The following is an 18,794-nucleotide window of genomic DNA, read 5'->3' as shown; positions in this document are numbered from 1 at the left end:
GCAGAGTAGTGTTTAAACAACACGTGCCTCATGGGGAGCTCTCTCAGCGCAGGTGTGACAAGTCAAGACATGAACGAAGACACACAATATGACTCGGTTCTTAAGTGCAGGAAACTGACTACAGGTCAAAGCTTCTGGAGATGATATCTCCAGAAGCTTCATCCGATGCCTCATTTCCTCGGATTTCCTGTTTTGGTGTTCAGGTCCCATTATTCCCACATGGGTTCTCTGTACTTAACATGACAATTCATATTCAGATTTACATCATGGGAAGTTTTCTCTACATAATTGGAAGGTTGGTTTAAAAAAAAAGTCATAACTAACAATTTGAAAAACACATTGAAAGGATCCGGTCTTCAGCTTTAGTTGCTGTGGTAACCCCGACATTAACATTTAACAAATGAGCTGAAAAACAAGATAAATAAAATAAATGAATCCATATTTCGAAAACAAAAACAGCCACATGTTTTCTTATGTTTTATAATCCTCAAAAACAGAATTTCACAGACGGACTCATTCACACAAAGGCTGATCACCAGATAACAGACAGGAAAACTACATGTGTCACTAAAAGATGCTGCACTGCATCTTTGCTGATTCCTTTAATTACCAAAAAAGCGCCACTTTTCAAGCACATTAAAACTCACAGATTACACTACACAGATTATCCAGGACCCAACACACACATTGTTGAATCTGTTTTAGAACTTGTGCGTTTCCTTTCACAAACAATGCCTTAACATATTGTAATACAGGGCATCATGCATGACTTGTGCCATCACTGGAGCTGTTGCAGTGGAACCATTTTGGTCGCCTTTGAATTTTAGCCCAAATTGAATCCATGTGCTCCGCGTTACGTCACTCTTTAAATATGAGCATCGCCACATCCCTGTGTCCCAGAATGCCGACAGAAACTGAATGCCCCAGCATGTGTGATGCTTACAGAGGACACCAGTGTCTTTGTTTCTGTGAGGGGAAAACTGTGCTGCCAGCTTGTTTGTCAGGTTTTTCACTTCACTGCTCATGTCTACTCGGATAAATATGACCGCTCAGACTGAAGGTAGTGAAGCGCAGCCCTCCCCGTCCACCCACTTATTCCGTTTCATGAGAAAAGAAAATGCAATGTGAGCAAAAACCCGGCGCATATGGTTATTTAAGTGTGGGTACATTCACACACATGCATGCATTTCTATGTGCAGTGAATCTAAAGTGGTTTTTGAGATGAGAGAGGACAACCTTGAGGTCGAAACTTCCACTCCAACTCTGACTGACTTTCCAGCCGTGCTTTTCCCACCGTCATAAATTACAGTGTGTGATTTTAGCTGGCAATTAGTAATTCTACTTCCCTAACCTCACAACCAAGCAACATTCCATGTCTGAATACATTTTTCATGCACATGTTTACAAAAATGGTCCCCTAGCATCTTCTTATTGTTCATTGGTCTCTAATTTACACAGCAAAGAATCCATTCTGCACTTGTATATCTATTCCACTGGGTGCCAAATCATCACTATATTATACCTATCAAAGAAGGCAAGTGAGGAAAAACAATAAGCACAGAACAAGGTAAAAATAGTTGTGCTTTGCCAGTCTAATGCAGCCTGGATGGCCTGCCCTACTTTAAGCTCTTAAAGCCTTGTGTTGTCTGCTGACAAGCATTGATTACTTCCCCTGAAAATAAATTGGACGTTGTGGTTCAAACAGCATCCTCATTTAACCTGAGCTGCACAAATTGGGTTTTCACAAAAATCTTGCAGGACAATGCTCAGGTTGATTGACTCAATTTGTGGAGCTTAGAGAGGAATGTGTCAGGTTTAGCTTATCTGTCTCGCGACACAAAACAGAGCAGGAAACAATGAACCATGAATTAAAGACAGGGCTGCAGACACCAACAAATATTAGAGCGCTACCCAAACTCCCAACTAATTTAACAGTTTGTAGACTTGGTGGTAATAGTGGTTTCTATTCTATTCACCTGCTGAAACACAACATGTAACCAACAGGAGATTTTACAGTAGCAGATGCTTAAATACAAATTATATTAGGATAGTAAAGGTATGGTGTGTAAGAATTAGTGATGGTGATGAGACTGCAGACTGTAACACACGACTCCTCCACTAACCGTCCCTTTCCTAAGCTTGTCAGGGAAATATGATGGTCATCACATAACAGAGCTCCCATAGAAAAAACCTTATTCTAAGGCCATAACATTTTTATTTGAAAGCAATTAGTATATTCCAAAGTATAGTTAAAGTTTTCTGGCAAAAAACTCTCGATGCTGTAGTACATATGCCAAGCCTGCGTGTTGTGTACTGTACAAAGAGTTTTTTTATTTTAATATGAGGCTTTATTCAAACAATTATTACAGAGACAGAATAAACTAAGGGAACGAAAAGGAAAGGGGAAGAAAACAAAAGTTACCATTAACAAACAAACAGCAGAAGAGGACAACGACGATGAAGCTAGCGACGACGAATGCAAGAGCAAGAGAGATGTTGGGGTTATGACATCATCGTTTTCCCAAATTTAAGTATACACAATGTTTTAAGATGTCTTTCACTCTGGGACCAATTTTCTAAATATGGCATTTTAGAGCTCTTAAAATGCTGGTTCCGTGTGGATAAAAACCTGAAACGATACACAACTTTTGTGGATTCTCCTTAACTTGTTCTTGTGTGTTCAACCCCTAAGCACATCAATCTTCACTAGGTAACGACACTCCTGACCATTCTCTCTCAACTCAGATAAACAGAGAGCCCCCATCTCTCCACTCAGTTCACGGATCACTCATGCTTCCACAAGTACAACAGAGTGGCTTTGTTCATCCACAGGTGGGGGTGGGGACACAGTCTGTACACCTCAAACCCCCTCACCCTGTTACTGCCCTTCCCCCAATGTTATCATGAGGAGTCAGGACACATTTAAACTGAGTGCATGCACATGTGTGTGTGAGTGCATGTGTTAAGTTGTGGGAGGGCTGAGCTTCAGCTTTCTGGATTTAATTTAGGAGCAAACACTTAAGCAGGTAGCAACAGGCACCAAGTCCCTCCCAGGGCATTGAACACCTTACTTTACTCAGGCTGATCGGCACACCTACATTCCTAGTGCCTGACTGGCTGACTGCAGTGGAATAAATGGGAGAAATGTGACGAAACTCCCCCACAAAAGGAACAGGTATCCTTGGAAACATGTTATGCACAAGTACAAATAGACACCAACAGGTTTGACCTCAGAAACCTATTACAAGCTTTATGTTAGTGAGATGATTACATATCTGCAGTGGTAGTTCAAAGGTTGGCTCAATGAGAGTGAATGCACCACGTACGTAACATGACACTAAAGGAAGTCATTAAGTTGTCACAGTCGACTAATTAGGCCATCACACTTGAAGACGTAAAATTGGGGCTTAGCGTAGAAAATGTAGCACGTCACGGCTATTTATTCAGAGTTACAAATATTTGCAGTTCGCTGCTCTTCCAGGCAACTGGACAAACACGACCCACTGTCAGAGTTAACCTTTAAACACAGCGCTTAAGTCGTCTTCCCTTCTCCCCATCATTATAGCATGTAAGCCCTCTTAATTTAGCCCTGCTAGGGAGCCAAATGCATCCCCATTACAGCCACTGACTGCTTTAATGCTATTGCTTTCAGCTGCATCACTGTGAAGTCAACAGACAGCATTATAGAGACTCTCGCGTCCTGTGTCTGGGTGACACAGAGACAGCGCTGGGGCTGTGCTATACCACAGCCAAACCACTGTAAAACAAACCCATTATAACAAATTCTTATCAGTCACTGGTTTACTTTATTGACCTACTCATTTACTAAAGTTCAAAAAATCTTGTGTAAAACCAAGTAATTGCTGTGTAAGTGCATACAAACAGGCGGTTCACACACAAAGAGCACTGAGAAATAAAGCACCCAAAATAGAAATTCCAGAAGGACTCTGGATCCAGACGTTTTTGAACACCATCCAAACTCACAATTCCCCATGTGTTTTTCATTTGCCTGTCGGTCTTTAAGAAAAAAAGAAAAGAAAGCACATTTCCTCGTTTCTCTGTGCAGTGAATGAGGGGCTGAAATGTAGAACTGAGCAGAGAAATAAATGAAGAAATCTTGTGAGTCTTACCTTGACCTTTGTGGGAGTCAGTGTCTACCAGAGTCTCTATGGTGATGAGCTGTGACTTATTATTACCAGCCAAGGGATACTGGCTAGTGTTTTTGCTCTGTGACTGCTGGGGCTCACATTTGCCAATGTGTTGCTGTTCCTTCCTCCTAAAACGATTTGCTATGAGCTGCCATATGCTTGGTTCTTCCAGAACTGGTTTGGAGGACAGTTTTGTTGGACAGAGAGGTACCTCCATTACCTTGACCTTCCCTCTCCTGTGGTAATGAATGTATTGCATGCCCCCATCCTCTATTTGCTCATGAGAATTTGGAAGCATTCTCCCTGTGAGGTAGGAGAAAGGCTGTGGAGGCATTGTTGTCTCCTCAACAGTATTTTTAGTCCGAGAGCCCTCCTTTTTTTCCCCCTCAGACCCTAAAGTAACCTTGTCCCGGGGCCGATTCCTCCTGATTCTCAGACTGAGGCTCCTTCGCAAACTGCTAAGTGTACTCTTTGGAGAATCAGTTCTGCTGAATTTGGAAGAAGATTTATTATCTTTGTCACTGTCCTTCTCTTTGCTCTTATCTTGTGGTGATTTACCAAATAACCTCCAACGGAAGCTCCCTTTGAGAAAGCTTCCATCACTCCCTGTGTGGCTGCTACTCCTCTGGCTGTCAATCTCATCGTCAGAGCCCCTCTTTCTTAGCTCCAGCACCGTCATGCTGACAGGCCTGGGCTTCCAGCTCTTCTGACGGACCCTGGGGGTCACGTCAGCAGAGACCAAAGGCCGCTGAGCCACAACAGGATTGAGCCCATCAACTGCCCTCAGTTCAGCCTTCCTGCTCCTGTATGAGTTGTTTTCTAATACCCCGGCCCTCCTGAGGGGTTTTAGGGTCTGGGGTGCCGTCAGGACTGGGCCTGGGCCTGCCAGGATGCAAACACTTCTAGGCCTCCGTAGCAGTCTCTCTTGCTCAGGTTGAGAAACGTTTTGCTGCTCGACTGGGTCGCCATACATGCTCACCGTTCTCCTCCTGAGTGAGGCAACATCTTGATGTGGTCTTCGCAACACAGCCCGCGGTAGAGTGCTGTGTCCCGAGATGGCGCCATGTTCTCCAAACACAAGCCCTCTGGCATGAACAGTGACAGAGTGTGATGCTGAGCTCTGATTGCGTTGCTCATGGGTGCCTGTCGGAGCAGTTATCGCTACCACATCTCTTCCTTGATGTGAGGAGTTCCCCAAGTTCTTGGCGAGTTGTTTTGAAAACCTGTCGGTCCTCATTTTTCCCTCCACCTCCTCCAACTCCTCCTCATTCTCCTCCACAACAACCTCTTCTCTTGGCCTCCCAGGTCTACCTGTACGGCTCAGGGATGGCCACTTGTTGAGCTCCTGTTGTGCCCTGCCCAGCCTGGGGCTGCTCTCCATTGGCATTAAACTCATTACCTCTGCTCCTGGCTGGCAACTCTCCACCAGGGTGCGGGTGATCTGGCCCATTCCCAGCATGGACACCGGTACATCTCCCTGTGTTTCCTTCAGGATTACAGAGATGTGATACGCTGTTTCTCCCTGCTGCTGCAGCTGGTCAATGGCTATACTCCTTGGGGTAGCATCCACTGGCCCACTGCTGAAGAATAGCATGGCACTTCACTCAAACAAATTCACACATGCATCACTTTTTCACACACTAATACAAGCGCATAGCATGGGCAAATGTTCACATTCTGCCAGGAAGTTGTTGAGATTCAGCTCATGAAGTCGTTCATTGGAGAACTAACTTCCTATGCCAGGCATAATCCGTCACCTTTGACATGGGAAAAAAACTTCAAAGAAGGTAAAGCAAAGCCTTGCTGGCACCTGCATCCTCTGGCTCCTTTACTCAGCAAACTCACACAGCTGTAATTCCCCCCACACTTTGTTCTACCTGTCCCGTACAAGCAGATGGGGAAAAAAACGGGTTATCCACAGAATGTTTTGCAACAAAGTCCAATCTGTGATGGCTTCAAAAGTTGCAACTTTACAAAAAATAGAAAAAGGAATAACCCTTCCTTTTTGGCAAGTTACGAACAGTGAGCGATTCCTGTTGTTGGCAGTGCAGACAAACCCCATAATCTCTGAGCTCTTTCCATGCAGAGCATGAGGGAGTGTGTCTCTGTTTGAACTTTCAGCTGCTTTCCAACCCCCTGGAAACATGGAAAACAAGGAGTGGATCCCACAGGCATTGAATACACCGTCCCGAGCTGCCAGAAGCCCCGAGAGAAATGAGCAGACTAAAGTGAACATGAGGTCATGAGAAAACAGAGCCGATAACACATTGCTGTCGTCAACAAAAGAAGACTTCAATCCACAGCAGCCATTAAATGTCACACTTTACGGAGACATCTTACCACATTTAATGGAAGAAGATGACAGAGCAATTGCCAAGTATTTTATTCATTTATTATAAAACAACTGAATGATCTAAGACTGTTTAGGCGGCACACCCTCTATGGTCAGATATTGTGTAAAGGGAAAACATGAATACCAAAAAAGCCTGCCTCTCACCACAGGACCTAAGAGAGCACGACTACAAACGGAACCTGCATTGGTAATATGAGAGTCTCCACACAACTACTACATACCACGCTTCCTGTGGCTCCCACTCCACAGCCTACACAATGTGGGAGAGCTTAAACTTCATTCCAAGAGTGGCCGACAGCTATTCATTGTGAGCAAACTGTAATTTCTCTTTTCAAGCATTGGTAGTTAATGTTAATGTTATATGGTACACTGCGTTGGACATTAATTTCCATGCAATCTCAGCTTCTCAGTGTGTGTCCACAATAGACTGTGGAGCATCTAATGGTGACGGGAGATGCTTCAAGTCTTTGTGAGATGCTTTATGATGCATTAATGAACTGGATCATAAAGAGCACCATGTGACTGAAGCCAGATTTTACTTTTGTTTCACCCAGCACTGCAGCTTTCATTTAGGTGCTGTTAGAGTTAAAACACTGCCCCCTTGTGGTCAAAAAGTTAAAGAAATGCTGGTAGAACCCAGATAGGTAATTTTCCATCAGAGCAGCTTAATACCAATTTAGACCATCCCTAACCAGAAAATCACTCTATATATGGCTATTGTATTATATTATGTTATGTTGATATTATTCATTTATATAAAAAAATGCATTTTCATTATATTTTTGTATTATATACAACAATTTTGAAGGTCATGAGGGCTTTTGGTGAAGAGTAAAGAGCAAAATGGAAACACAGGCTGCCCATTCCGAGGTCGTCATTCAGTCAGAAATCCAGTATAACTATGAAGATTCAAGCATCTCGGCAGCTTTGTGCCAGAAGATGAATTCTACAGCAATTGATTGAAAAAGAAAAACTTTTTCTCATGAAGAAAAATAAACACCATACAGCCCTCTAAAGAAAACACACTCACTCAAAAATGATATTACTTTTAACTGGCAGAATCAAGATTTTGCCACCTCATAACCACTGCTGCTCCCGTGTCCTTATAAGCAACACAAAACATGTATGAACCGACAACACTGATGATTCTTATCAGTGAGAGAGTATGAAATATTACCAGTCAGGATGGACTGACTCCAAGTTTTACATTGTCAAAGCCAACTTTGCTGTTTTTTTTTTTTTTTTTACCTTCATCCAGGTAGCAGGGGTTTGAAATGATACAGGGTTCATCATCAAGCAAACGGTCCTTTTCGCTCCACTGGATATGGTGGTGTCGATTTTGTCTACGACTCCCGAAGCACAGCAACATAGTCTATCTACAACCTCAGGGCCTTCTCCATGACTCACAAAACAATTCAAAAGGAAAACATCAGGGTGCCTGAAACATCACATCGCTCCAAATTATTATCATTTTTCCTTGTTCTCTTCTTTCTTAAGGGCACTGCTGGGAAAATCTCCCCTCACATCCAGCTTGTAAGTCCTCTGTAGCTTTTGTCCAACATGTTTCCAAAAAAACACTGTTTTGGCAGTTGTATCACGCTGTGACCATGATGCGTCTTCCACGCACACCTGATAATGTAGTTACCAGCAGAAACCTCTCCAGTTGCTGGACGGACAGCAGGAATGGCCCAGAGAAACCACGTGTCACAGTTCACTTGGAGTCGCTTCCTCTGTGGTAATTCGTAATGCAGGTGTTGTTTAAGCAATGTCCTGCATGAGAAACACCGATAGGATTAAAGTTAAACCACTATCCTGTTGTCTTTGTTGTGGTTCGATCCAGAGGGAACCTGGGCTGTGGTAAATCCTGGGGTTTGCTGACCAGGTAACAGAGCTTCTCTTGTGTGCTCCTCTCTCTCCTCCTCTGTCCCACAGCTCAATGCTTCTCCCTCTTGTAACCGTATCTTGATGGCAGCTGGGAGGGTTTTTTCAGAAAACTGGATGAGCATGTTTTGAGGTTCCTGAATTACCAGCCGCCGTCTCTGAGTGTGTTTCCACATCTTCCTGATTGCGAGTGAATGACATTTATCTCCTGCAAGCATCGCTGTGACAAACACGAGTGTTATGTCCTTGTTTTGCCAACGAGGCTCTGACATGAGCTTTACTTCACTCACCTCAGACATAACCTGGTACTTTTAAACAGACGGCATCATATATTTTTATCATTGTCAACTCTAATAGCAATCTAAACATGTCAGTAAATATAAATGATAAAATACTGTATTATTTTCAAGTTTCATTTTAGAAAAAAGAAAACGCTTATTACAGAGCTTATCTAAACTAAATCAGAAAAGACTAGAAACTTTTTGCCTTTTTTATCTTATGTGAAATAACACACAAATCTAATTCACGGCAGGCACTACTGTATGGCTTTATTGGAAAAAACCCAATTACATTTTCCGTATTTTCTGTATCTAATTCTGTGAGGGCACTGGTTATTCAACAGTATTTGCAATTTCAGTTGATGTAATAAACTCAACAGATAGAAGCTTCACATTGATTTGAAGATTGCATTTTAAAGTATTGTCAAAAAGCAAAATGCTCATGTCAGAGTTTGAGCTAACTTTCCAAACTAAATCACCACACTGAGACGTCGTCATGCCGCAGGCACCGACTGTAGTAAGAGACAATTACCTCCAGGGCTTAGGCAATTTCCAGGGGTTGTGATCATCTTTGAAAACCTATTAGCAAAGATCAATAAGTCTCAACAGCAGACGTGGCAAACTGGCAACACTGCTGTGTTTATATAAGGCCACAGACACTATGCAAGACAAATTCTGGTGTTAGTCTAACAGATCTCATGATGCATCGTGAGTAAAGCCCACAAACCCTTAGTCAGTGTTCGGACATGAGTCAGCCACGCACATATGCACACGCTTTCATGAAGGCGAGTTTACTTCCTCAGGAAAACACAGTGACAGGAACATTAGACGACCTAAAATAAATCAGCATTATTGACGGGTATGAGGTTGTTGTCGAACACCACAGCATCACAACTCACCCTTGATTAGCATTCATCATCATCATCACCCTCCAGTACCACGTAGATAGACTCTCGTGTCATCTACAGGCTGAGCGCACCAACAAAGCTCCACACACATGCACAAACACACGTCACGCACATTATTCGGTGTCCCGCGAGAGCCTTGCGTGACAAATGTGTGTTAAAACCTTGCAGCAGTGACTCAAAATTATTTTCACAGGTATTGATGTCGTGCTTTTTAAATATAGCCCCACGTGAACATCACGTCGGTGCAAATCTGTGGCACAGGAAGCCCAACGTGGAGACGGTGAAGAAAATCATTCACAGCTTCCAGAAAAGAGTCCTTGCTTGAGGAGATGTCTGATCTGGGGACTTGTCAGAAACTGTGATCAGCGTCATCACGGACGAGACACATGGGCACTGAACTGCTATTAGACCCTGTACCAGATTCTGCCTGAGGCTTCAGTCGTATTAGCAAAATTACTCCTGATGCCATCGCCTGGTTTTCTGATAATAGCTGGTTGCTATCAAAAAATGCTCCTCGGTAGACAGCAGAAGGAAACACTACATGATGAGACTTGGTTCATGTATAAAAAAGGAGATATGAACATTCGTAGGAACTGAAGAAAAAATCAGTTATCACTGATCGTTATGCATGCTATCTACTGAAAGGTTGTTTTGAACTTTTTTTTAATTAATTGATTAGCAGTTTTGCTGCAGTTCGCTTTATTTGAAGGAGGGCGAACGCGTCGAGGATGGGAGCTGAAGTTTCCCACATGCTCATTAAAGCATTGGAGAGGGCTCCATCATGCCACAGTGAGATCATCATCATTAGATTGGTACAAGACTCCACAAATGTCTGCACTGTTTCATTTATTCCCTGCTCTAATTGTGTTCAAATTATTATAACGTAATTTAAGGTCCAAACGTCCCTCAATAATCCAACTTCCTCCGGATATTGAGTCTAGTGATTTGTTAATGTTGAGCCGCATTGGTTGTTACAGTGACTGCCAGCTGGTACTGCATTATTATCTACGAACAATACAGAGGTTTGCAACTTAGTTTGACATCACCTACTATAGGTATTCCCTGCCAGATCATGCCACTTTGGCAACACGTCGAGGACCAAAATAAAGAAAATCTGTCACTACATCTTAAAGGAAATGGGGGGGAATAAATTATCACTGTTAATTGTAAGTTCCTCTGGAACATGGATGTTTTCCGGGGCGTGACTATTCAGCTCTCTGAGGCATAATTAACACTTACTGTTGCTCCCCGCAAACAACACAAACAGGTCTGAAAAACAGTGAACTCCCCCAGAAGCATCTGAATGTTGTGATAAGGGAACACACACAGGACCCACTGCTCCCGAAAACCCGGAATAAACATGCACGACACAACGTGCCTACCCAAATGCCACTACATGGAACGCTCACAGACATAAATGCAAACAGTTTGGGTGTGATACACGGCAATCTGTGCATCTGTGCATGCAATGAACACATGCATTGCTGCACTCAAAACACACACATGCGGTCTAAAGATGAAAACGTGTTCTTTGATTTTCTCCCCCCCACCCAGATGATTACACGGCAACAGTGATTACACAATGACCTGCCAATTTAGCAAAAGACACACATTTACCAAAAGCCCCTTTCACACCGTTGTTTCTGCATCGACATTGAATTAATGTTGGCAAATGAGTAAGACAGGAGACTCGTACACAGAGGCAGAAGGGCTACAGACAGCAAGGAAAGTTTATGATAATTAGGCTTGCAGTAGTGGTACTGAGCGTGGGTGTAGAGCTTTTTAAAATTCAGCTGCACTAGCGACAAGCATACGTCACTATTGCTCCACTGCAGAGAAAATGATAGGTTCGAGGACGTCTGTGGGAGGCTGTGAAAAATTCCAGACGCTTCTGTCTGTAAAATTCAGGTTTTGAGAGAAAGCTTCTGCATTTATATAGCATGTGTGTGTGAGACACAGAAGCAAAGCGTCGGTGAATGGGAGAGAGAAGATGAAAGCGAGGCAATCTTGAGCCATAGATTAAACATTAACCCCTCTTATTAAAATCGTTGACATTCAAAATGTTCACTGCTTATCTTCCCACTTTGCTCAGACAGAAAATAATACTAAAACATTCAGTGCCACGGATCAATGTCAGTGTTGTTTGTGTTTTGATGCCTGAAGCTGAACGTGTACAAGTTATTAAACAGGTGTCAATCTCGACTTCCCGGTGTGCTTTTTGCAGCCATCACAATCACCACAACAACACATGTTGAACGTTACTATGGAATCTTTGATGTCTCAGGTGAAGAAATACAAGGTGCACTGAGGGAGAAAGGAAGATATTGAACACATGTGAATTTCGGCAATGTGGGGATGGACTGGGAAACACAAAGCCAACGTAATGGTTTGATGATGATGACAAAATAACCAGTGAGAGAAGGTAGGAGGAAGCTGCGCACATAGATGCACAGTTTTCACAGGCGGGTTTGTGTGGGCTGGTAGCTCCCAGTCCTCCTCCTCCTCCTCCTCCTCCTCCTCTACACATTAGTTTAGCAAACCCCCGCTCACTTCTGGTGTCATCTTTCAAAACCTGCCTTTGACTCACTTTTATGCAATAGCGTTGATGTAGTATCGCTCTCTGTCATCTTTATTTTAATGTAGGAGTGGCAGCAGTATCAGTATTATTTTTGGTATTATTACAGAGTAGCACAGAGAGGCCTCTTTTAAGGTCATCCTCAGGGAGCTGGGATAAAATATGCTTGGATTTGGTGAATCACTTCACTGAAAATAATTGCCAGTGATTGCTATAATATGCGGTAATTGGTCTCCTTCAATATAAAGCACCAGACTATTGTTATCTATGAGAGGGTGGAAGTGATGCAAAGTTTGAAACCCACAATTTGAATGCAACTCCTTTACATCGTGCATCTGTATCATTTCACAGAATGGCTTTTGAGTGCGGAAAAGCCTCTCATGCGATCATGTATCACTTTCTTTGTCCAATTTCATTCTTCAGATGATAACATATGTAACATGTCCTGCACCATCTGGCTTTCAGCTGCCTTCCTGCACCCCGTGTATTTCTTGAATCTATTCTTGCACTTGTTCAAATAAATGGAAGTGTCAGTCACAGCATCAGTCAACCGCAAACTGATGTTACGTAGTGAAGTAACTTGTGCCATTATATTTCCGTATGAGGTGGTCGTGATGCTCTTTAGGTGCTTCACAAGCTCTGGATGAATGTGTTGTTCAAACTCACCAGTCACATCATTAGACATTAAGTGTCCGGCGTAGTCTTCTGCTGCTGGAGCCCATCTGCTTTCAAGGTTTAACATGTCGTGCGGTCAGTGACGGTCTGCTGCACATGGTTTTAACAAGTAAGTATTCGAGTTACTGTTGCCTTTCTATCATTTTGAACCAGTCTAGACACTCTCCTGTGACCTCTGGCATCAACAAGGCATGTTTGTGCCCAGAGAAATGCAGCTCACTGGATATTTTCTCTCTCTTTTTTTTTTTTTTTTATAAATTATTCTCTTTAAACCCTAGAGATGGTTGCATGTGTACATCCCAGTAGATCAGATGTTTGTGAAATACACAGACGAGGCACAAACAACAACCTTGAAATCACCTTTCTTCCTCCATTCTGATGCTCAGTTTGTCCTTCAGTCGTCTTATCCATGTGTAAATGAGTGCGTAGCATGAGTGGACTCACGCGTGTGTTGCATTGACTACAGCAATTACTCCATTAATAGTTATTAATCGATTACTAAAGTAATCATCAATTATTTTGATAATCTTTTGATAATTTTGGGGCAGCCCGTGGCCAAGTGGAAAGGGAACTTGGCTTGTAACTGGAGGGCCGGGGTACATCTGAGCAAGGTACCCAACCCCCATTGCTCCCCGGGTGCTACTCAGTGTGGAAGCCCACTGCTCCTAATTCTAGAATGGAGAGAAATAATTTCCCTAAGGGGATTAATAAAGTATAAGATTTAGATTAATCGGTTGAAGCTTTTTTTCCTTATTAAAACACGATTTCTGATTGTTTCAGCTTCTTACATGTGAATATATTCTTCATTTCTTTGCTCCAAATAGCAAAGAAATTACTAAAAGTAAATCATTATTATGGTTTGTGGACAAAACAAGACATCCGAGAACATCATCTATTCCAAGTTTGACAAACACTGATCAACATTTTTTAACGTTTTCTGGACTAAACGATTACTCAATTAATTGTAAAAAAATATCGACCGATAGATCGATTATGAAAGTAATCGTTAGTTGCGGCTCTAGCATGAACGCTTGACCTTGGGCAGACCTGGTGCATGATAGCTAACCAGTGGTTAGGCTAATCGTTAGCAGAGTCTGTGTATGTCATGGCTGACTATGTAGCAAGAGTTGCTAATGTTGCTAAAGTGATGCTAATGCCATGTCCGCCGAGTCCACCACTGTTGGGGGCACTTTGTCTGACCAAAAAGCCCAACAACAGTAATAACAACCTTGTCGTAGTACTCCATTTGGACTGTGTTGTGTTTGAACTAAACATAATAAACATGATTTGATTATGACTGATTCATTTGACACTCGTCATGTTGAACAGCAGACAATGTGGTCCAAAGCGAAGCAACAGCCTTACGATGCCGCTGTATATGATTGGCTGATTAGATATCAACAAACAGGTGAATATGTGTACTTAATGCAGTGCCGGGTGAGTGTATGTCCATCATGGAGGAAGCACTGAATCTACAATATTGTTTTATTCTGTCCAGGTGTCCTGGTTTTTACACCTTTCGAAGGTTTTTTCCTTCCAATTAGAAAACGAAGGCCAAGAATAGCGACACGTTTGGGCACAAGATCCCATGTAATTTCCCACATCCTTTGTCTCCGTGCCTGTGACGCCCATACATGCTGAGAGAAAAGGCTGGGAGCTTCATTATGAAGTTGACAACACCATTTTACAAAAAGCCAGAAGGAATACCATCATTCCCCCCCCCCCCCCCCACCGGTGCTAATAACATGAACCGGGAGCAGCTGCTGACAGATCTAACAGAGTCTTTATTTATTTCCATCAAGGTGATGCAGTTCATGGGTTTACAAAATAAAACTATGTGATAAGACTCAGTGTTCCTCCCTTGATCTAGTGCCACCAGCTTTCCGCAAGCCATTATGCAATCACTCCTTCAACAGAGAATGGCTCCAGGATAATGGCGCATCATAGATTCTGTATTCAACGGGAGATTAATTGTTATGCATATCTGTGACTGATGAAAATTTGAAAACCTCATTCTGTGAAGCATCTCTGGGAGATTAAGTTCAACAGGTGACTGGCAATTATGTCACACTCCACCAGCTCGCGTTACGGGGCCGTGAGTGCGACAGGCACGGTGGAATAGCGGTTATTAATGAGGCATAGTGTAAACGGAAAAGGCCGAGAGGTAAATATCTTTCAAAATATTCAAATTGCTGTGTCCAGATTCCCACCAATTTACTGTGAAAATAAATAACATAAACCTCGTCATTTGTAAGCACTACAAACGTCTATCACGAATGATAGATATGTAATAAATACTTGAATATTCTCAGCCAGACACAGGCTCAGTCTGAATTGAGGCTGTCCCCCATCACCTACATCTGTAACCTAATGACTGACGTTTTGTGACAACTCACATTTGTCAAAGTCGCCATTGAGCAGCCACATTTCATCCACCTTGTGATATTTTTAGGTGCCCTTAAACATTATGACGTATAATTCTATATGTGCAAGGTGCTTTGGAGGAGGAAATATCTCATCGTGCTTCACTTCTGGATGACGTAGGCATGGACAAAATGTCAAGGTGAGCCTGAACGTGATTACAAAGGACAAGGCGACACTGAGCGATGGTCGAATGGTCAGAGCCCTTTTTTTCTGCAATTTAGCTTTTGAGAAATGAGCCCTGCTGGAGGCAATTTGATATAATGTCACCCAAGTCTGAAAATGGCAGACATTAGGGGGGGTGGGGGAACGGTTGAATACAAAAATATAGAAAAAAAATGTGCTAGTTTTTTCCTCTCGTGAGGGCATCAACACTGCTGATGAGAAGATCAGATTCTCTGCAGGCCACCGCAGTATGCTGAATATGCAGTTTCTGTGATCTTCTTTTGATATTTTACCGCAGTCAGGTTTTGACAAGTGATTCTTGTGAAAGAATTACACAGAAATATTGGTTATTTAAAAAGAAGACGCTTTTTCGTCGCACCACATCAGCAAAGCAAAAAGTACGAGGGGCGAGAGTTTGTGAGCGAGATCAAAACAGGGGAGACGAGCGCTATGTATTCAACCTGGAGGCAAAAATAGAAAATGTACTCAGAATTTATATTAACTGATATCAATCAAAGGACTCTTTTTTTTTGCGTCACTACAGAGAACTTGCTCACACTTACATCCAGCCGAGAGATTGAATTCTTCCAAATGCTGACAAGCCGTCTTTATTAGACAGGGGGGAGCGCGCCCTACGGGAAGTGTCAGAATAGAGTCAATTTAATGGCGGCGAATATCAGTTGTACCAAAGAGAGTTTTTTAATAACTCATGCAGCTCTGTGGAGAGTGTCCCGCTATGCACCTGCCATAGAAGTACAGTTAAGACCGTGAAGCAAATACATGGTGCAGTCGCCACCACCACCTCTCAGTGTTCAGTGATGAAATGTGTGCAACACAGGGTCAGAACAATACTGATGCACTCACGTCATGCAATTATGTGTAAGAAAAGGACATTGAGTCAAATGATTACATTTCATTGCAGTGAATTAGCATTTAATGGTTTTCAAAAGAGAAATAAGCTGCACTTGAGATGCTCATACTAGGGCCCAGTTTATTTCATTTAGCAGAAACCTCTTCAATCAATGCACTTTAATGGCAAGTGCATTGTATGCAGAAGCATGTACAGTGCACATTTTTTTTATTACATTACTACCTCTTTGAGATTAAAAGTGTCATAACCTCCTACACTGTAATGCATGCCAACTGCGATTGTGTTTGAGCCCACACTCACACTCACACACACTTAGTAATCCAAGTGAAAGGAGGAGCCAAATGAGCTGAGAATTTAGGCCTTCAGCTCCTGGAAAACAATCCTTAGCAGCAGAAATTACACAATAACATGATCTCCTCCAGGTTCTCCTCCTCCCACCTTCTGCATCTCTCTCCATCCTTTCGCTTGGTGCTACCCGCCCACGGCCCTCCACCGTCCTCGTGCTTACTGCACACTGCATCAGCAGCATCCCCAGGAGAAGGGGAGACCTGTTCTTTAACTAGACCATTACGAATTACTGCCACTTCAAAAACCACTAAGATTCACCGCCTTCATTTGCACCCACACCTTCTGGGAAGATGTGATTCCATAATGTGATTTTCTTCTGTGTAATCCTGTGTGATAAATAACTGCAGTCACTCCAAGATTAATGCAATTCAGGGGGAAGCCCCCCCCTAACTCCACCCCCTCAAACACAAACTCTCACACACACACACACACACAATGCCCGACTTGGAGAAGTCGACAGTTCTGCTATTTTTACGCGTGCATCTCCGTAGGTACTATAGTTTGAGGTCACATGGATACCCGCCCCTCACACTGCTGCAGTGCACTATTTCTGGATTCTTGGCAGGAGGAGACAGGTGTGAGCACTTGAGGGGCGGGGGGGAACCTGCTGAAAGGTGCTACAGCACTCAACAGCTTCACTGTGATGGTGGAAAGAAAAACACGTGGTGCAAAGCGAAAAGAAAACCAAAAGTCGCAGGGATCCCAGCCTGATTTACCTCACTTGTGACGTGGGCTGTTTGAACAGTTGTTAGTCAAGGTCGGTGTGTGGGGATCAAAAGGTAAAAGGCTCGTGTAACCGGCTGTTATTTTTGACTAACAGGGGCCGCCGTCAACTGTATCGAATCTGAAGCAGGGCTGCCTGGTCACTGATGCGGCTGCATGCCAATGAGATCATCAGCACAGCGGCAGTGTCAGTTATGCTCCCCATCGTAACGTGACAGCTGCAGGATGGCCAGCATTATATCGATGTCAGACTCCCCTTTCTTATCACCCCGTGTGGTGTGCGTGAGTCTAGTCAAACACAGAGCTGCTGCATTTGGAGGGCTGATAAAGAAAATAAAATTAAATTAAATAAAATAAAAAACTTTATGAATGACAGTACAAAACTCCGGATATTTGTCACTCACGGCAGACTTTCATGACGGCACCTTTTATGGTATTTTTCCGAACAAGAAAGGCATCCAATATGTCAGCCCTGAACTGCCTGAAGGCCAGCCAAGCAGTGAACAAAAGAAGCATGAATCTTCTCAAGCTGATGTTTTATTTTAGGGAAGTGGCTCTGTATATAGTTGACTATTAAGAACACACTGACAAAGACTTAAAATATAAAAGATATGGGTAAATGCCAGAATTCCGTGTACCCAAAACGTCCCCGTTCTCTTGGAACCACTGTTTAAGTGGCATGAAGCAGCCTCCTCCTGTGCAAAGAAACTATAATCTTCAAAAAGGAATAAACCTTTGTGAAAGCACAGGCATAAAGGTTGTGGTTCAGAATAAGTTCTGTGGCCAAATTGTCATAATTCGAGTGTGACCTGAAGAGGGATTTTGCATAATCCAAAATTACTGGAGTCACATAATAATCTATGTACTTTGATGACATTGCTTTGTGGTGGTATACAGTCTGAGGCCATGCACTGGGTTCCATTAAACAGGTACAAACAGATGATTTAAGTCCCTGGAAGCAACTATAACTGCCTAACTTTAAATTAAAACAAGCCAAGAATAGAGGTTTCATATCAATCACTGAAAGTAAAGGAGTCAGATGATACATCGCTCCATTAAATATCACTTATCTCAGACGGTGGCATATTTCATAATCACCTAACCAGCATCTACACACATGTATTCAGGTGACATCACTTGTTTAATCCCTGAAGTGACGTCAAGTGCTAATCTCCTCAACCCTAATGTGCGCTGGAAGACAAAGCCTTTCTGTCGTGGTGACTGATCCTCCTCAGGATCATCACACTTACCTGATACATTACAGCAGAGCGCTGATCAGATAGAGTCAAAAGTGATTTTTATTCTAATGCATAAATTAAAGCAGTGATGAACTTGTGGGGCCTGAAGCTTTCCAACAGGCGGATATTAATTCAGTCCTCGTTGTAAATGCGGGCGACAGCGAGTCTGTCAGTGACGGAACTGTTCTTTTATAGTCGGCTGCCGTAGCA

At 42.9% G+C, this 18,794-nt stretch overlaps 1 protein-coding gene across 3 annotated transcripts in view; it reads right to left on the bottom strand.

Moving 5' to 3' along the window:
* agap3 (ArfGAP with GTPase domain, ankyrin repeat and PH domain 3) overlaps nt 1-18,794 on the bottom strand; it is a 117,710-nt gene that overhangs the window by 65,002 nt on the left and 33,914 nt on the right. The window contains exon 1 of one of the 3 annotated variants that reach the window (XM_058619886.1): nt 7,750-8,297. The exons of 1 other annotated variant lie outside the window; for it this stretch is intronic. In XM_058619886.1, coding sequence (XP_058475869.1) covers nt 7,750-7,870 — 121 coding nt within the window. In that variant the 5' untranslated portion in view covers nt 7,871-8,297. Of the gene's footprint in view, nt 1-4,130; nt 6,234-7,749; nt 8,298-18,794 lie in introns of those variants that run through there. One more of the 3 variants, XM_058619717.1, reaches the window with a different exon arrangement.

This window comes from Solea solea, chromosome 1 (genome assembly GCF_958295425.1).
Source record: "Solea solea chromosome 1, fSolSol10.1, whole genome shotgun sequence".
NCBI classification, from domain to species: domain Eukaryota; kingdom Metazoa; phylum Chordata; class Actinopteri; order Pleuronectiformes; family Soleidae; genus Solea; species Solea solea.
Note: the sequence above shows the minus strand (reverse complement) of the source record. Positions and strands in the feature narration are given on the sequence as shown.